At 37.0% G+C, this 21,107-nt stretch overlaps 1 protein-coding gene across 8 annotated transcripts in view; it reads right to left on the bottom strand.

Annotated features, from left to right (window-relative positions):
* Nucleotides 1-21,107, bottom strand: part of SNAP91 (synaptosome associated protein 91) — a 162,227-nt gene that overhangs the window by 77,827 nt on the left and 63,293 nt on the right. For all 8 annotated transcript variants that reach the window (XM_064360873.1, XM_064360871.1, XM_064360875.1 and 5 more), the window contains exon 8: nt 10,039-10,145. In XM_064360873.1, coding sequence (XP_064216943.1) covers nt 10,039-10,145 — 107 coding nt within the window. The remainder of the gene's footprint in view (nt 1-10,038; nt 10,146-21,107) is intronic.

Raw genomic sequence — 21,107 nt, 5'->3', positions numbered from 1 at the left:
TCTTATCCATTCTGCAATTCCATAACTTTTAAGTGGAGCATTTAGGCCATTTACATTCAATGTTAGTATTGAGATGTGAGGTATCATTCCATTAATTATGCTATTTGTTGCCTGTATACCTTGAGGTTTTGTTTGTTTTTTAACTTGTATTGTTGTTTTATAGGTCATATAAGATTTATGCTTTAAGAGGTTCTGTTTTGATGTGTTTCCAGGATTTGTTTCAAGATTTAGAGCTCCTTTTAACAGTTCTTGTAGTGGTGGCTTGGTAGTGGTGAATTCTCTCAGCATTTGTTTGTCTGAAAAAGACTGTATCTCCCCTTTATATATGAAGCTTAGTTTCACTGGATACAGAATTCTTAGCTGATCATTGTTTTATTTGAGGAGGCTGAAGATAGGGCCCCAATCCTACCCTGTAGGGTTTCTGCTGAAAAATCTATTAATCTGATAGGTTTTCCTTTATAGGTTATCTAGTGCTTCTGTCTCACAGCTCTTAAGATTCTTTCCTTCATTCTAACTTTGGATAACCTGATAACAATGCGCCTAGGTGATGATCTTTTTGTGATGAATTTCCCTGGTGTTCTTTGTGCTTCTTGTATTCATTTGTATATCTAGGTCTCTAGCATGGCCGGGGAAGTTTTCCTCAATTATTCCCCCAAATACATTTTCCAAACTTTTAGAATTCTCTTCTTCTTTGGGGACACCGATTATTCTTAGGTTTGGTTGTTTAACAGAATTCCAGACTTTTTGGTGGTTTTTTTCATGTTTTCTTATTCTTTTTTCTTTGTTAGATTGGGTTAATTCAAAGTCCTTGTCTTTGAACTCTGGATTTCTTTCTTCTACTTGTTCAATTCTATTGCTGAGACTTTCTAGAGCATTTTGGATTTCTATAAGTGTGTCCATTGTTTCCTAAAGTTTTGATTGTTTTTTATTTTTGCTATCTATTTCCTTGAATATTTTTCCCCTCACTTCTTGTATCATTTTTTGGATTTCTTTACACTAGGCTTTGCCTTTCCCTGGTGCCTCCCTGATTAGCTTAATAACTAACCTCCTGATTTCTTTTTCAGGTAAATCAGGGATTTCTTCTTGGTTTGGGTCCATTGCTGGTGAGCTAGTGTAATGTTTTTGGAGGTGTTAAAGAACCTTTTTGGTTGTATTACCAGAGTTGGTTTTCTGTTTCCTTCTCATTTGGGTAGGCTCTGTCAGAGGGAAGGTCTAGGGCTAAAGGCTGTTGTTCAGATTCTTTTGTCCTACAGGGTCGTCCCTTGATGTAGTACTCTTCCCCTTTTCCTATGGATGTGGCTTCCTCAGAGCCAACCTGTAGTAATTGTTATCTCTATTCTGGATCTAGTCACCCAACAAGTCTATCAGGCTCCAGGCTGGTGCTGGGGGTTGTCTCACAGAGTCCTATGATGTGAACTGTCTGTGGGTGTCTCAGCCATGGATATCAGAACCTGTTCTGGTGGAGGTGGCAGAAATGAACTCTGTGAGGGTTTTTAGCTTTGGTGGTTTCATGCACTATTTTTGTGCTGGTTGGCCTCCTGCCAGGAGATGGCGCTTTCTAGAGAGCATCAGCTGTGATAGTATGGGGAGGAACAGGCGGGAGGCAGGGCCCTAGAACTCCCAAGAGTATATGCCCTTGACTTCAGTTACCAGGGTGGGTAGGGAAGCACCACTGAGCAAGAGCAAGGTGAGGCACGTCTGAGCTGAGACTATCCTTGGGCAGGTCTTGCTGTGGCTGCTGTGAAAGATGGGGGTAAGGTTCCTAGGTCAATGAAGTTATGTTCCTAGGAGGATTATGACTGTCTCTACTGTGTCATGCAGCTTGTCAGGGAAGTGGGGGAAAGCCGGCAGTCACAGGCCTCACCCAGCTCCCATGGACCAATCTCACTCCCACATGCCTCCCAGCAACAACACTGAGTTTCCAGGCAGTGGGCAATCCGGGCTGAGAACTTGCCCCAGGTTACCCACCTCCCAGCTGCAAAGGCAAATAGGCTTTTCTTCTTCCCCTGCCTGTAGTATCTGCACACCAGATTCATGCCCTCCCCGGAGCTCTGGCCAGGAGGCTTCTCTATCAGTTCAAATTGTTACAAAGTTCAGCTGGAGATTTCTTCCTGTGGTCTTTTCCCAGTGACTCTGGCAACCCTCCTGAAGCACCCCTGTGAGGCTAGGCAAAAATGCCTTGCTAGGTGACCCAGCAAGCCCACAGGGTTTTCCCATTGCTTCCACTATCCCTGTATTTCGCTTGGCTCTCTAAATTGACTAAGTTCCAGGTAAGGTCAAAATCTCCTGTTATCTAGGCCTTCCCCAGTGGGGGCATGTGTTCAGGGACAGATGATCTCCCTTTCCTACCTCCACAGTTTGGACACTCACAGTATTTGGGGTGTATCCTGGGTCTTATAGGAGCAACCTGATTTCTTCAGGGAGGTCTCTGGGTCCTCTCAGGATTCATGATTTACTCCTGCAGTCATTCTGGAGCAAAAATTCACGATGTGAGCCTCCATATGCTGCTCTGTCCATCCAAGTTGGAGCTGCAATCTAGTCCTGCCTTCCATCCAACATGATACCCTCTTCTCATCAATTACATTTAGTTCTGCTCTAATTTTGGCTATTTCTTTTCTTCTGCTAGCTCTGGGATTAGTTTGTTCTTGTTTTTCTAGTTCCTTTATGTGTGATGCTAGGTTATTAATTTGAGATCTTTCTAACGTCTTGATGTGGGCTTTTAGTACTACAAACTTTCCTCTTAAAACTGCCTTTCCTGCCTCCCAGATATTTTGATATGTTGTGTCTCTGTTTTTGCCTGACCTCACAGGGGTCCTTCAGGAGGGTAGCCAGAAGCACTGGGAAAAGGCCACAGGGAGAAAGAAATCTCCAGCTGAACTTTGTAACAATTTGAACTGACTGAGAAGCCACTTGGCCAGAACTCAGGGGAGTTCTTAAAACCGCCTTCCTCTTAAAACCACCTTTGCTGCCTCACAGATATTTTGTTATGTTGTGTCTCTGTTTTCATTTGTTTCAAAGAATGTTTTGATTTCTGCCTTAATTTTGTTGTTTACCCAAAAGTCATTCAGTAGCAAGTTGTTCAGTTTCCATGTAATGGTGTGGTTTTTGAGAGTCCTCTTGGCATTGATTTCTATTTTTATTCTACTGTGGCCTGAGAATATACTTGTTATGATTTGATATTTTTAAATTTATTAAGATTTGCTTTATGGCTCAGCATGTGGTAGATCTTAAGAGTATGTACTCTGTGCAGGTGACAAGAACATATATTCTGTGGTTGTTGGGTGGAGTATTCTGTAGATGTCTATTAGGTCCAATTGATCTAGTGTCAAATTTAACTTCATAATTTGTTAGTTTTCTGCCTCATTGATCTGTCTAATGCTTTCAGTGGGGTGATGAAGTCCCTCATTATCATTGTGTGGCTGGCTGTCTTTTCTTAGGTCAAGAAGTACTTGTTTTATAAATCTAGGTGCTCCAATGTTGGGTGTGTACGTATATTTAGAATTGTTTAGTCTTTTTTCCCCCTAATCTCTCACCTCTGGCTAAAAATTAAGTCCTCTTGTTGAACTGAACCTTTTACCATTATGTAATGCCCTTCTTTTTCTTCTTTTTTTCACTGTTGGTTTTAAGTCTGTTTTATCTGATACAAGAGTAACAAACTCTGTCTTTTTTTGTTTTATTGGTGTGATGGGTCTTTTTTCATCCCTTTACCTTGAGCCTATGGGTGTCATTATATGAGATGGATGTACTGAAGACAGCAGAAGGTTCAGTCTTTTTTAAATCCAACTTGCCACTCTGTGTCTTTTCAGTGGGGTGTAGTATTCATATATGAGACATCATTCCTGTTATGGAATTGTTAGTTGGTTGCTTTATAGTCTCAATTGTGAAGTTGCTTTGTACGGACTACGGACTATGTACTTATCTGTATTTCTGTGGTAGCAGATTTCTTTTGTTTCTAAGTTTAGAACTCCCTTAAGCAAGTCTTGTAAGGCCAGTTGATTGGTAACACATTCCCTTATCAATTGCTTGTCTGGGAAAGATTTTATTTCACTTTCATTTATGAAGCTTAGTTTGATGGGTTATAAAATTCTTATTTGGAATTTCTTTTCCTTAAGAATGCTAAAAAGTAGGCCACCAATCTCTCTGGCTTGTGAAGTTTCTTCTGAGAAGTCTGCTGTTAGCTTGATGAGGTTCCTTTTATAGGTGATTTGATCTCTTTTTCTAGCTGCCAGTAAGATTTTTTCTTGTGTTGATCTTGGAAAGCCTTATGACTATGTGCCTTGGGATGGTCATTTGTATAGTATCATAGGGGTTATCTAAATTTCCTATATTCACATGTCAATCTCTCCAGAAAGACTGGGGAAAGTTTTGTGGATTATATCCTCAAATATGTTTTCCAAGTCGCTTACTTTGTCTTCTTCTCTTGCAGGAATACCAATGAATTGTAGGTTTGGTTGCTTTTCTTTTTTTTTTTTTTTTTTGAAAGTTTGCGGTTTTCTGTATTTTATATCTTCTCAGTCTTTTTTCTGTAAAATATACTAAAAAAAAAAAATACATAAGTGGGGCTTAACTAGACACAGTGTTTTGTGGTTTCCACTTAACCATCTCACGGATATTCTCTGACCTCATCAAATAGCATCAAATACTTATTTTCTCTTTTTTCTTTTGAGATGGAATCTCGTTTTGTCACTCAGGCTGGAGTGCGGTAGTGTGATCTCAGTTCACTGCAACCTCTGCCTCCCGGGGTCAGGAGATTCTCTGCCTCAGCCTCCCCAGTAGCTGGGATTACAGGCACGTGCCACCACGCCTGGCTAATTTTTGTAATCAAATACTCATTTTCACAGTGGATTGATATTTCCTCATTCCTGACTCCCAGACCAGGTCCTTTTCCTCGTATCAAATGCACTCTCATTGTGTGCCCTGTATTTCTTTTATTCCGCATATCCAAGTTTCTGATGAGATGTGTTTCGGGGATCATTTGATGTCTGTTTTCTCACAAGTGTGTAAACTCCGTGAGGATGCTTCCGGAGTGCCCAGTGTGGCATCCAGCACGTTGTAGGCCTCCATCGTAGAAGTGTGGAGTTTGAAGTTCTGTGGGATACAAGGGAGGCCGTGGGCAGATGGAGCCCAGAAGAGAGGCCGGTGGGCAGTGGGTGGGAGAAGCCAGCCTGCCAGGCTGGGCCAGCGTGTGGGAGCAGGTGGGCTCATCCCCAGTAATCCATCCAGCACTTCGGGGGGCCAAGGTGGTAGGATCACTTGAGGTCAGGAGTTCAGCCTGGCCAGTTGCTTTTCTTAATATCAATTTTTTTGGTGGTTTTGTTCATTTTTGTTTATTTTTTTCTGACTGGGTTGATTCAAAGGACTGGTCTTCAAGCTATGAAACTGTCTCCTCTGTGTGATCTAGTGTGTCATTAAGGCTTCCAACTATATTTTGAAATTCCTGTAGTGAACTTTTCAATTGTAGAAGTTCAGTTTAGTTCTTTTTAAATATAGCTACATCATCTTTCATATCTTAGGTCATTTTCCCAGCTTCCTTAGATTGGATTTCAACTTTCTCTTGGATCTCACTGAGCTTCCTTGCCATCCAGATTCTGAATTGCGTGTCTGTCATTTGAGACATTTCATCTGATTAGGATCCACTGCCAGGGAGCTAATGCTCCCTAGCATTAATCCTTTGAGGGTAACAAAACTCTCTAACTTTTTGCATTGCCTAAGTTCTTGAGCTGATTCCTTCTCATCTGAGGGAGCTGGCTTTTCTTTTTCTTTGTCAATTTGCTGTCATTTCGATTTTTGTTTTTATATTCTTTTTTCCCTTAATGATTTGACTGTGGTGAATGTTGTATATAGTTTATTGGTTTCATTTCTGAGTGCTTTCAAAGGGTCAAGGCTCTGTTCTAGGTTCTGAGGTTACAGATGGGTTCCTATAGTACGTTTCAGAGGTGTTGCATGGCAAAACAATGTATTTTTATTTGGTGGTGCAATTCAGGTTGCAGCCTAGTAGATGGCACTTCACAGTGCCATTAGGGCAGGAAAATACACTCTTACTCAGCCACATTCCTCTTATTTTTTGATATGTATGGCACAGTGCTCTGGGGAGGGGAGGCAGGGGACAACAGATAACTCCCTGTCCAAGTTTGTTTCCAGGCTTTGGGCCTTGGTGCTGTCCCCTTCAACTACTGATGCTGCACCATGTTTTCTTTGCCCCAAAGGGTGCATTGGCAGGCTGTGCTCCCCTCTCCCTTTGGGGGTGGTCCCAGCTGAGAGGTCACTAGGAGATCTGTAAGGCCCGGGGTCGGGGGTGGGGGAGGCATTGTGCTTACGAGAGTCAGAGCAGATTGTGGGATATGACTACTGTGGTCTGGCATTGCAGTGGGTTGGGGTGAAGGATCCCTGGGCAGGGAAATGGCATCATGGGTATGCAAGTGGAAAAGTGCCTGTGACCCAGATTTTTCAGCCTAGCAGACAGCTGTGCAGCCCACTCAGCTTGTGCTCCTCTGACCCAACAGATCTTTCTCCAGTTTCTGCCCTGGGAGCATACTGACTGGCTAGACTTGTCCCAAGCTTTCTGCTCCCAGGTAACTGAGCTGTTCCAGATGATGTGGGCTGCAGGACTCCCTGGGAAAGAAGCTGCAGCTAGCCACGCCATTCCCAGACAGGTCTTGTGAAAGGAGAGACACCCAGCTCCTGTATTTGCACAAAAACCTTAACCAGCACAAGAACCTAACTCACAATCTTCTTTTTATTCTGACACTGGACCGGCTCTTCCCCAACTTGAGCTCAGGCCATAGATCTCAGCTTGATATTCATGGGCAATGTGCTTGAGTCCTGGGGAGCTGAAATTGGGCCTGCAGATTTGTCTTCTGGCCCCTTGGGGTCAAGCACTGGCTGCACTGGGGGTGCCGGACTGCTTCCAGGCCACCAGCAAAATACTCAGGTAGGGAAGCAGGGGCTGTGCTGTGGAAATCCTCCTGTGGGAGTGGGCAGACAGGCGGTCTCGGGAGGAGCTAGCAGGTGAGGGGGCATGTGGATCAGATACATCCTGGTCCTGCAACAATGGCAGCTCTGATCTCTCCTGGCCAGTAGAGAGCAGGAACTGCAGAGCAAGATGGAGAGCCTTGGGATGGGCACTATGGTCATATTTTACTGCAGCTGGCATGTGGTGTCTCCGAGCAGGCTTCCCAGCTTCCTCTCTCTTCTACTATGGTGTCTGTGTTGCCTTTCTATTGATTTTCAGTATTTTCTCTCAAAAGATCCGTTAATCATCAATGTGATGATTCACTCGATATTTTGGTTCCTCTTGGTGGGAGAGGCATTTGCTGGCTTTGTCTAGTTGGCCATCTTCCTTCCCTCTCTGGAGTTCACCTTCTAATGAACTCTGGCTTTAGGAACAGTTTGGCCAGTGATGCTTTCCTAAATCCACTTATATTATTACAAATTATGCAAATTATAAATTAAAGCAACTGTATTGTTTATTTGTACATTTTAACACCACTTTAGATGATCCATTTAAAAATACTAATGTGAATGAAAGAGGCATTTTTATGAGACTGACTTGCTGCCTACTGTGCTAAGAAGGCACTGAAAGAGGGATTTCCAAAAGAAAAATATTAGGGATCCCTAATACTGAAATCACTTTAAGAAAAGGTGATGTAGTTCCATTAAATGGATAATTCTGTTAAAAGAGACAATTTAGGAATTCGTCCTCAACATTGCTATTTTTATTGCTCTGAACTTCTGAACCACAATATAATTAGAGGATTAAAGTGAAGTGTGTTGCAGAAATCTCATCACTTTCTGTATGCAACTATTCTGGGAGATATAACTCCTACGATTCTGATATCCACCTTAGAATAGAAAACTAAGAATAACTTGGTTCTATAAAAGAGAAGAGTACTTAGCAGAAATATCTCTTCCCTGTAAAAATTATTTTACAAAGTTTTACTTGTCTGCCATAGGAGACTTCATAATAAGAATATAAGACATAGTAAGTTTTCTGTACTTCAAGCAATTTCAGAAATTTGAATATTTCCAAAGAAATTGTTCAACTACATTACCTTTTCTTTAGTACAAGAGACAACTTACTGTTACTATTTTCCAAATAACTAATAAATAAAGTTGTATTTTGAAAATTATATTCTAGAAGTCTTTTTGAGACTCTTCAGGTAAATGGTACTAACTATGGGATGGCTATTGAGTATGAATCCACAGAGAGACTACATGGGTACTGTATAGTAGAGAGTGATTTGTACATTTGTTGAAAATTTCTATATTAACCAATCATAACAACCACTCAACACTGGTATTCAAATATTTTGTGTTCAAATTATGAACAATGTGATTTAAATGTGAAAGAAAACACAAATGGTTATGGTTGTCCCATTGTGGTTTAATGTTTACTCTATTAAAAAATTTAAGTTAGTATTCATTCCATGAAAAAGTCTTAATCACAATGTTGAAATAAAAATAATTTTAAAATTTATTATCCAGTTATTTAAAACAGACTCTTAAAATGACATCTGGTTTCTGTATATCTCTTTCTCAATGGCCTTATTTGGGCTTGTGCTAACATGAGACAAAAAGTAAAATTTTACATGTTAAGACAGAAGGAATTGAGAAATAAGTAGAACTTTTATCATGGGAACCTTGAGCCCAGCCTTGTAATGCTGATTAGAGAAATGTATACCCGAGACTGCTACATGCCAGCTCCTTACTTATGTACAACAACAAATGAGAAATTGGAATGAATGTACACTAAGATTTAATAAAACAATAAGATAATCTGTTCTTGGTATTTGGGCATAATTTATCTTTTTGCAGAAAGAAATTAGGCAAATTTTACTAGATTATGCTGATAATTATGAATAAACCATGGCAAAATTATACCAAATAAAAAACCTGTATAGCAGCAAAAGAAAAAATTTCAAGCAATTCTATCTTTCCTAAAAGACTACCAACATTGATAAACCCATGAGGAAAGACACATGAATGTGCTTTAACATATATATTATTTATATAAGCTAATCTTTACTTTTGTTTCCCTTATATTTAAAAAAGATGTTTATTCTAATTACATGTTGTATGGGTGAAAGTTCAAGAATCAGCATTTTGTGATATTACTTTAGTCCCAGAATTTGCATGTGACAATTATTACAACTATGAATAAAATATTTTAAACACAATTTATGGACTAGAATACTTCTGAAATTGTGGCTATAAAATGCTTGTTCTTGCAGTATATTCTCAAAATGACAAAAACAGCAAAAACGTGGCACGAATGTCCCATATCCACAGCATTGTATGGCTTGCTGCTGAGCCTTAGAACCTCTTTCACACAACATTCCAGTCAGTTCCTAGTAATCAGTTAATTGACATATAAGATAAAAATACACTTGCCATTCTTCCAAAGGACTATAATAACAATATCATAATTTCCAATATCAGCATGAATCACTAATTGGATTTTATAAGAGAAAATACCAATTTACAGATAATTTCAGGAACACCAACTATATAGTTATACCAGCATTCTAATCAAGTATAAAAATATATCCTTAAGAAACAAATTATAAACTTTATAAAATAAATTATATTTTCTGTTTTATTTTTCATTGTATATAAATCAGTGACAAAGTAAGGAAGGTCAAAATTTATGATTTATAATTTACATGCTAAGAAAAATAAACAGGTTTTTCTAAAGGCAAACCTTAAGTTTCAATGAAAATAAAGATTTTCTAACAATTAAGATAGCCATTAGGTGGAATGGAGGAATAGACTACCTTGCAAAGCAGCAAATGACCTTATTATCCATGAAACTTTTATTCAAATGCAGAATGATCATCTGATTAGGATGTAGGCGTACAGAGTAGAGCTCTGAGTGAGAAGTTGGATGAGATGACTTCCATAGTCAATTCCAACCTTAATATACTGAGGCACTTCCAACCCTAATATGCTGTGACTCCCTTATACATTCTATTATATACTCCAAATATATAAGCAAATATTTTAAAAATTATATTCCCCACAAAAGTTAATATTACTTACCTCTGCAACCTTGAGAAATTCAGACACTCGTGTCATTCTAGTTAGAAATCGTTTGTAAATTTCTAGAGCATCTTTACATTGTCCTTTCTTCATTTCAAAAAACTTTTCTAGAAAAGATAAAGAGAAAAGCAATTTGAAAAGAGTATTATATTCTATTTTTTTTTCTAAGCTTATGTTAAGATTACTACTTAAAACTTAATATTTGAATCAAAACACTTGGCAGTAAAACTTACATGAGGTATTAAGGCACGTAAACAAAGGGAATCTCAATAGATTAGGAAAAGTGTCATGTTCCAAGATAATTATCTGTCTCAAAAAAATTTAAAGAATGAAAACTGAACTAAAGTAGAATATATGAACTGCCACAACTGGTTAAATTCATGTTCCATATATCCCAATATCCTGTCTTGAAAAATAGCAGCAAATTCTTCCTGATGATAATCTCAAAATTTATGACTGCATTCTACAGAATCCTTATTTTCTTATTAGCTCACTATAAACTAATAATCTATAAATTATAAGAAAATAATCAATAAACCTTCCTGAATTAAAGAATTCTTTAAGTTTTCTTTTATTGGTCACAAATGATTTCTTTCAAACATTATGATGTGGCTTTTATTTATAAAACTGCAGGGTTTTGTGAAATACCTTTGTTTTACTATATCCTTCATGACTTTCTAGTCTGTATTTATGCTCTCTTTCTCAGTCTTTAGCTTTCTAGACAGAAAAACAGAAGCTCATTTTGCTGTGCTCTTTCACACTCCCAAGACTAGAATTCAGTCATTAGGGAACTACAGCTCCATTACACTTGCAATATGAGAATATATTTATTTCCATACATGCTTCGAAGAAAACCGGTACTTCATTAGTGTTTTAATCAGTTATTTATTAATCATTCAGTCAATAATTATTGACATTGCAGATGGAGACACAGCAGGCTATGTCTGTCTACAGCAGTTCCCAGGCAACTCTGGATTATACCTGATGGCTCAGCATCTTCTTTATAAGTTCATTATTTTGTATTTGCACATGGTTCAATATATGGTATTTTTATATTCTCTCATACTTGAGAGTTATTTCATTCAGCATGTAATTTTACTTGCTCAAAAGTATTTTTAACTTTCTCAAGGAAAGTTTAATAATATATAATTACACAAAGAACTAATTATCAAGAGCAGTTACTCATTACCTTCTGTTGACAGTCTTTGGGTAATTTTACTTTTAACATGGACCTCCCCTGTAGGGTATTTAAGGGAAGCAAAAAGACGAAGAAAACAAATACATACTGTTTTCTACTTGCTAGGAGTTTAGAGAAAAGAGAGTCTTTTAAAAAAATGACCAAATCTAAGGATACTTTCTTTATCTACTCTGTCCTGTTTTCTAATGCAATGGATAAACTCATCGTGCTATAAGAGGAAAGTCTTTTCTTAAGAAATTTGAAAATAAGGATTTATTCTGATAAAATATACTTTTTGTTCTCTCTTTTTAAAACAATCTTCATATAAATAATTTCTTTCAAATATCCAAATCCAAATTACTTCTCTTTAGTATAATCTGAGTTTATATCATTGCATCTGTTCTTCAGCAATAATACAAAGAAAAAAAAAATCAAGTGGAATATCTCAATTTCCTTTTAAAACCAGTGACCAAAATTTTAACCAAGTTTTTTCTGTCTCCTCTGGATACTTTTAAAATTGTATCCTTCATGATAATTTAGGACTCAGCAATAGCAGTCGATCATTGTGGATTTGGGTTATAATTTCATAATTGCTTCTATAATAGTAGCATTAACACAGAAAGGCAACATGTACTATTTCACTGACATAGGCATACCCAGTGCAGAGCCTAGGGAAATCAACACTTTTTTTTTTTTTTTTTGAGATGGAGTCTCACACTGTCGCCAGGGCTGGAGTGCAATGGCACAATCTCGACTCACTGCAACTGCTGCCTCCCGGTTTCAAGTGGTTCTACAGCCTCAGCCTCCTGAGTAGCTGGGATTACAGGTGCCTGCACCATGCCTGGCTAACTTTTTGTAGTTTTAGTAGAGACAGGGGTTTCACTAGGTTGGCCAAGCTGGTCTCGAACTGCTGAACTCATGATCTGCCCACCTCAACCTCCCAAAGTGCTGGCATTATAGGTGTGAGCCACTGCACCTGGCCGAAATCAGCACTTTTAGAGAGGGAATTGGTCATCCAAAAATGAGCCTCTACCTTTCTTTCACAGTAAAGAAAAAATGTGTTAATTTTCAATATTTAAAATGATCAAATTTTATGTTTGTAACATGAACCTTTGTAAAGCTGTGATAAATTACCCTTGCCATACTAGTATGAACTTTTAAAGGATAATTGTCCTAGGAAATAAACCAAATAAAAAAATTATCACCTCTGACAGACAAACTGAGAGTTTCTACATAAACTATTACTAATGATCATTAGTCAGGGAGACAGCTGACTTACAAGTCAGAGTTTCATTGTAGCAATAAAGCATTTGTGAAGATTTATAGCACCAATATTGATTCTAACATTAGATGTAAAGTACTGGTCATGAAGTCCTTGATTAAAATTAACCCACAACATATTTATGAGGTTAACTCCTAGTACCATCTAGTAAACAAATGAAAAACACACCTGCCTCACAATTTATCAAATTGGGTGAATATGCCAAAATGTGTGAAATCAAAATGCTAGTCTGAGCATCCGTGAGTGGTTCTAATAGAATGATTCCCAAACTGAAGTCCCCAAGCCACCAGGAACAGCATGACTTTGGCCCTTATTAGGAATGCAAATTCTCAGGCCCCACCTCTGACCTACTGAATTAGAAACTCTGGGTTACAGGTTCAGCAACCTGAGCTTTAATGAGTCCTCCAGATATTCTTAAGGAAAGTCCTTGAACACTGGTTAACGTACTTTTTCTTCATCTTTTGCAAACAGACCTTTACTGGAGTGACTATACACAGGGGAAAGGGATATATCCAGCCTTTTTTTCTTTTTTTAGAAAAATACTTTTTTTAAAGAGTAGTTTTAGGTTCACAACAAAATTAAACAGAAGTTACAGAGATTTCCCATATTCTCCTGGCCCCTAAGCATGCATAGTCTCCCCCATTATCAACATCTCCCAAAAGAGTGCCATACTAGTTACAACTGATGAACCTACATTGAATGTCATTATCACCCCAAGTCCATAGCATACATTATTGTTCACTCTTGGTGCTATACATTCTATGGGTTTCGACAGATGTATAATGACATGATTCCACGATTATAGTATCTGTATACAAAGTATTTTCACTGTCCTAAAAATCTAGCCAGGCATGGTGGCTCATGCCTATAATCCCAGTACTGTGGGAGGCTGAGGCAAGAAGACTGCTTGAAGCCAGGAGTTTGAGACCAACCTGGGCAACATGGCAAGACCCTATTTCTAAAAAAAAAAAAAATTTTAATTAGCCAGGAGTGGTGGTGCGTGCCTGTAATCCCAGCTACTTGGGAGGCTGAGGCAGGAGAATTGCTTGAGCCCAGGAGGTCAAGGCTGCAGTGAGCTGTGCTTGTGCCATTGAACTCCAGTATGGTTGACAGAATGAGACCTCCACTAAAGACCAATGATCTTTTTATTGTCTTCATAGCTTTGCCTTTTGTATAATGTCAGAGAGGTGAAAACATGCCTTTTCAGACTGGCTTGTTTCACTTAGTAATATGCATTTAAGATGCCTTCATGCATTTTCATGGGTTGAATGCCACATTTTCTTTTAGCACTGAATAAAAGCTGCATATCTTTGTTGGTGAGGTATCAAAGTCTTTAGCTCATTTTTAATTTGGTTGTTTGTTTTATTATTTTTTAGTTCTAAGAGTTCTTTATATATTTTGGATAACAGTCTTTCATCAGATGTGGTTTTTGCAAATGTAATTTTCTGGTGTGTGGCACATTTCACCATTTTCTTGAAACTGTCATTCACAGAGCAGAAGTTTTTTAATTTTAATGAAGTCCAGCTTGTCAATTATTTCTTCCATGGATCATGCTGGTGTTGTATGTAAAAAGTCACTACCATTCTCAAGGTCATTTAGGTTTTCTCACATGTTATCTTCTAGGATGTTTATAGTTTTGCATTTTACATTTAGGTCTATGATCCATTTTGAGTTAATATTTGTAAAGGGTATAAGGTCTGTGTCCAGGTTAATTTTTTTGGTGTATGAATGTCCAGTTGTTCCAGCACCATTTGTTGAAAAAATGGTCTTTGCTCCTTTATTATAGATCAGGTTCTATTAATATGGGTTAATTTCTTGACTCTCTATTCTGTTCCACTGGCTTATTTGTCTATTCTTTTGCCAATACCACAATATCTTGATTACGTAGCATTATAATAGGTTTTAAAGTGGGATAGGTCAGTCCTTCAACTTTCTTATTCTTCATCAATATTATCTTAGCTATTCGGGGTCTTTTGCCTGATTAGAATCAGTTTGTCAATATCCACAAAGTAACTTGCTGAAATACTGAATACTACTATAATGAATCTATAGATGATGTTGGAAAGAACTGACATATTCACAATATTGAATCTTCTTATCCATGAACATGGAACATCTCTCCATTTATTAGTTGTTTGATTCTTTCATAAGAGTTTTATAGTTTTCCTCATATAGATCTTATAGACATTTTGTTATGTTTATGCTTAAGTATTTCATTTTAGGGCATGCTGATGTTAATGGCATTGTTTTTAATTTCAAATTCTGCTTATTCATTGCTAGTATATCAGAAAGCAAATGACTTTTGTACACTAACCATTTTTCTTGCACTCATGCTATAATTGCTATAAAAAAGTTCCAGGAATTTTTTTTGTTGTTGATTCTTTTGGATTTTCTACCATAGATAGTCATACAATCTTGGAACAAAGAAGGTCTTATTTCTCCATCCCAAATATGTATATCTTTCATTTCCTTTTCTTTTCTTACTTCATTAGCTAGGACTTGCAGTATGATGGTGAAAAGCAGTAGTGAGAGGGGACACTTTGCCTTCTTCCTGATCTTATTGGGAAAGCTTGTAGCTTTTTCACCATTAAATATGATGTTAGCTGTTAAGTTTTTGTACATATTCTTTATCAAGTTGATGAAGTTCCCCTTCTATTCCTAGTTCACTGATAATTTTTATCATGAATGGATGTTGGAGTTCATCAAATGCTTTTTTTGCATCTACTGATATGATCATAAGATTATTCTCTTTTAGCTTATGGCTAAAAGAGAAGATTTAAAGATTACATTAATTGATTTTCAAATGTTGATGGCATTTGATTGGCAGATTACATTAACTGATTTTCAAATGTTGAACCAGCTTTGCACACCTGGGTAAATCCCCTTGGTCATGGTTTATAATTCTTTTTATACATTATTGGATTTAATTTGCTGATATTTTGTTGAGGATTTTTCAACTATGATCATGAGAGATATTGGTCTATAATTTCCTTTTCTTTCATTTTAAATAAAATTTACTGAGATATTATTTATATAGAGTATATTACATTCTTTTAAACTGCAGATTTTGTGTGTCTTGACAGTTGTATGCAACATCAATTACTGTTACAAGCAAGGTACATGTCAGTCCATTTTCTGCTGCTACCATGGAATACCACACTAGATAATTTGTTAAGAAAGATTTATTTGGCTCACAGTTCTTATGGCTGGAAGTCCAAGATCAAGGAGCTATATCTGATAAGGTCCTTCTTGCTGCATCATGACATGGCAGAAAGTATCACATGGTGAGAGAGTGCAAGCCTGAGAAAAGTCACCTCTTAAAAGTTTCACCTCTTAATACCATCACAATCCTTATTAAATTTCAATATGAGTTTTGGAGGGGGCATTCAAACCATAGCAGTGCAGAACATTTTTATCACTCCCAAAAGATTTCTGGTGTCCTTTTGCAGTTCATTCCTTCCTCCACTCTGAACCATGGGTAACCACTGGTCTACTTTCTGTCACTATAAGTTAGTTTGCATTTTCTAAAATTTTATGTAAATAGCATACAATATGTACTCTCTTTTCTTTGGCTTCTTTCAACCTAATGATTTTGAAATTCATTTTTGTTATTACATAAATACAATAGCTCATTCCTTTTTTTTTTTGAGATGGAGTTTCGCTCGTTACCCAGGCTGGAGTGCAATGGCGTGATCTCGGCTCACCGCAACCTCTGCCTCCTGGGTTCAGGCGATTCTCCTGCCTCAGCCTCCTGAGTAGCTGGGATTACAGGCATGCGCCACCATACCCAGCTAATTTTTTTTGTATTAGTAGAGACGGGTTTTCACCATGCTGACCAGGATGGTCTCGATCTCTTGACCTCATGATCCACCCGCCTCAGCCTCCCAAAGTGCTGGGATTACAGGCTTCAGCCACCACGCTCGGCCTAACTCATCCCTTTTTATTGTTGAGTAGCATTGTATAATATGTATACATCTTATTTTGTTTATCTATGTACCTATTAATGACTATTTAGTTTCTTTATGGTTTTTTTTGCTATTATGAACATTTTTGAACATTCATGTGCTAGTCTTTGTATGGATACTTATTTTTATTTCTCTTGGGTAAGTATCCTAGGAATGGATCGTAAGTTAGGTGACTGTTTAATCTTTTAAGTAAAACAATAATGTAAAATGGTCAAACAATTTGACATTTTACCAAGAGGTATGACACTGTGATTTTAGTTTACATTTCCTCAGTAACTGATGACATTGAGAATCTTTTTGTATGCTTCTTAGCCATTTAGTATCTTCTTTTGTAAAGTGTCTGTTCAAATCTTTGTATATTATGAAAATTGAGTTGTCTTGATTACTGAGTTCTTTATATATTCTTGACAGAAGTCCTTAAAACATAAATGTATATATATGTGTGTCTGTGTGTGTGTGTGTATATATATGTGTGTGTGTGTGTGTGTGTATATATATTTCTTCCTCCTCTGTGACTTGTATTTTTATTCTTAATAATGTCTTTTGAGGAGCATGAGCACTTTTGATGAAGTCCAACTTGTTAACTTTCTCTTTTACAGTTCACGTTTTCTGTATTTCACTTAAGAAATCTTTACCTAGTCCTTGTTTTTTTCTAGAAACTTTATAATTTTAACTTTTATATTTAGGTCAATAATTCTTTTGATTTCACTTTTAGGCCTGCTATGAGGTATATTCTCTACTACTGACTAACAAATTACTCCAAAATTTAGCAGTTAAAAGCAACAAATAAATTTCTGGTCTCATACAGCTTATAAGAGTCAGGAGTTTGGAAGAGGCTTAGCTCAATGATTCTGGCTCAAGACCTCATGAGGTTATAGTCAAGTTGCTGGCCATGGCTGTAGCCCTCAGTAGTCTGCATGGGGCCAAAGGGTCTGCATGCAGGGTGGCTCACTCACATGACTGTTGACAGAAGGTCTCAGTTTCTTGCTGTATGGAACTCTACAAGACTGAGTATCCTCACAACTTTGCTGCTGGCTTTACCTAGAGCAAATTATCTAAGCAAGAACTAGTGAGGAAGACATCAGGGTATCTCTTATAACTCAGTGTCAAAGCTTCACACCGTTGCTTCAGCTTGACTCTATTCATTAGAAATGAGTCTATAAGTCCATCCCACATTCAAAATGATAGGTGTTAATTTATATCTTCTTTTTTTTGAGGTGGAGTCTCACTTTGTTGCCCAGACTGGAGTGCAGTAGCATAATCTCGGCTCACTGCAACCTCTGCCTCCTGGGTTCAAGTGGATCTCCTGCCTCAGCCTTCCTAGTAGCTAGGATTACAGGCATGTGCCACCATGCCCAGCTAATTTTTTTAAAATACATTTTTAGTAGAGATGGGGTTTCACCATGTTGGCGAGGCTGGTGTTGAACTCCTGACCTAGCACATGAATGTTCCAAAATGTTCATAATAGGAGGAAAAAAAAAACCCATAAAGAAACTAAATATTCATTAATAGGTACACAGACAAACAATATAAGATATATACATATTATACAATACTACCTCAAGTGATCCACCCACCTTGGCCTCCCAAAGTGCTGGGATTACAGGTGTGGCCACCGCACCCAGTCAATTTATATCTTTATAAGGGATGAGTATCAAAGAATCTGTAGGCATAGTTTGAACAACCAACCAATTGAGATAAAGTTCAAAATTTATTTCTTTCCCATGTGGATATCCAGTTGTTCTTCTATAATTTGTTGAAAAGATTTTTTACCCTGTAGCTGGCATTATGAGTTCTACTTTCTTTTCCAGATGACTATTATTCATGATTATACTTCAAAAGCAAACTGAATTTTTTAAAAGTCAGCCTATAGCAAAAGGTTATTAAAAATACATAAATGCAAAATTCAAATGATGGTATTAATGCTAATAATATATGTTCTGCTAGTTTGCATTTTCAATTTGCAATTGCAATAGTTAATACAATCTTAGGACATTAATGTTGAAAGACATCTAAGATATTACCTAATTTACCTCAGTTGTTTTATGAATATTGATGTAGAAGAGTTAGGAGACTAAATGAATGGTTCAGGACATAATACAAGCTACAGGCAGATCTGAGAATATTAGCTATTTAATATCCTGGCTTGGTAATCTAATACTCAAATTAATCTTTTTTTTTTATTGAGATGGAGTCTCGCTCTGTTGCCCAGGCTAGAGTGCAGTGGCACGATCTCAGCTCATTGCAACCTCCACCTCCTGGGTTCAAGCGATTCTCCTGACTCAGCCTCCTGAGTAGCTGGGATTACAGGCGCCTGCCACCACACCTGGCTGATTTTTGTATTTTTAGTAGAGACAGGGTTTCACCATGTTTGCCAGGCTGGTCTGGAACTCTTGACCTCAAGTGATCCGCTCCCCCTTGGCCTCCCAAAGTGCTGGGATTACAGGTGTGAGCCACTGCACCCAGCCAATTTCCTTTTCTTATAATGTCTTTGGTTTTGATGTTAAGGTAATGCTGGTCTCATAAAAGGAGTTAAGAAGAATCTTCTCTATTTCTATGTTCTGAAAGAGATTGTGAAGAATTGGTATAATTTCTCACTTAAATGCTTGGTAGAATTCACCAGTAAACCCATGTGGGCCTGATGTTTTTTGTTTTCAAAGGTTATTAATTATTGACTAAGTATCTTTAATAGATATAGGCCTACCCAGGTTGTCTATTTCATCTTGTGTGAGCTTAGATAGATTGTATCTTTCAAGGAGTTGGTCCATTTCATCTAGGTTATCAAATTTGTGGGTATAGAGTCTGTTCATAATATTCTCTTATCTTTTTAATGTCCATAGGATCTGTAGTGGTATCCCTTCTTTAATTTCTGTTATCAGTAATTTGTGTCCTCTTTTTTTCTTAGTCTGGCTAGAGACTTACTGATTTTATTGATCTTTTCAAAGAAATAGTTTTTGGTTTCATCATTTTTTTCTCTTGATTTCCTGTTTTCAATTTCATTGATTTGTGCTCTAATTTTTATTATTTCTTTTCTTCCATTTACTTTGGTTAATTTGCTTTTCTTTTTCTTGTTTCCCAAGGTGGAAGCTTAGGTGACTGATTTTAGATCTTTCTTCTTTTCTAGTATATGCATTCAATACTATACATTTCCTGTAAGCACTGCTTTCAATGCATCCTACACATTTTGATAAGGTGTATTTTCAGTGTAATTTAGTTCAAAATATTCTTAGATTTCTCTTGATCTTTCTTCTTTGACCCATGTGTTATTTAGAAGTGTGTTGCTTAATCTCCACCTATTCTGAGATTTTCCAGTTATTTTTGTTATTTTTAGTTTAATTCCATTGTGGTCTGAGAGCAGATGGCTGTTATGATTTCTATTATTTTAAGTTTGTCAAGATGTATTTTATGGCTCAGATTGTGGTCTCTACTGGTGAATGTTCCATGCAAACTTGAGAAGAATATGCCTTTTGCTGTTTTTAGATCAAGTAGTCTATATAGATATATGCCCATTATATCCAGTTGATGGTGTTGAGTTCAACTTCATCCCTACTGATTTTCTGCCTTCTGAATCTGTCCATTACTGATAGAAGGGTGTTGCAGTTCCACCTCTACAAGTATATTCATCTATTTGTCCTTGCAGTTCTAGCAGTTTTTGCCATACATACTTTTTGATTATCTGCTGTTAGGTGCATACATATTAATGACTGTTGTGTCTGTTTGAAAAATTGATCCCTTTATCATTATGTAATGTCCATCTTTACCTTTGATAACTGTCCTTGCTTTGAAGTCTGCCATGTCTGAAATTAATATATTGCTTTCTTTTGATTGGTGTTAGCATGGTATATTTTTCTCCATCTCTCTACTCTTAATTTATGTGTGTCTTTATATTTTAAAGTTGATTTCCTATAGACAACATATAGTTGGATCTTGCTTTTAGATCTACTCTGGTAACCTCTGTCTTTTAATTGATGCATTTAGACCATTGAGGTTAAAGTGATTTTTGGTATAGCTGGATTAGTATCTACCATTATTTATTACTATTTTCTATTGTTGCCTTTGCTCTTTGTTCCCATTTTTGTCTTCCACTCTTTTTCTACCCTTTGTGGTTTTAAATGAGTATTTGATATGATTCCATTTTCTCTCCCTTCTTAACATATTAATTAGACTTATTTTTTACTTTTCTAGTTGTTGCCCTAGAGTTTGCTACGTACATTTACAACTAATCCAAGGCCACTTTCAAATAACACCATAGTGCTTCATTAATAGTATGAGTATCTTATGATAATAAAACATCCAAATTCCTCCCTACTATCCCTTGTATTATTGTGGTCATTCATTTCACCTATATATAAGCATATATATGTATATATTTTATAAATACATAAACGTTATTGCTATTACTATTTTGAACAAACTGTTGTCTGTCAGAACAACTACTAAGAATATGGGAAATAACAGTTTTTATTTTATCTTCACTCACTCTTCTTTCGATATTCTTCCTTTCTTTATGTAGACTCAAGTTTCTGGCCCATATAATTTTCCTTCTCTCTACAGAACTTCTTTTAGCATTTTTTGCAATGTAGATCTGCTGGCAATAAATTCTTTCCATTTTTGTTTGACTGAGAAAGTCTTTATTTCTCTCCCA

The sequence above is a fragment of the Aotus nancymaae genome, unplaced genomic scaffold (genome assembly GCF_030222135.1).
Source record: "Aotus nancymaae isolate 86718 unplaced genomic scaffold, 86718_ANA_hifiasm-v0.15.2.pri h1tg000040l, whole genome shotgun sequence".
Lineage (NCBI taxonomy): Eukaryota > Metazoa > Chordata > Mammalia > Primates > Aotidae > Aotus > Aotus nancymaae.
The sequence above is the reverse complement of the archived record's forward strand: the minus strand, read 5'-3'. Positions and strand labels throughout refer to the sequence as shown.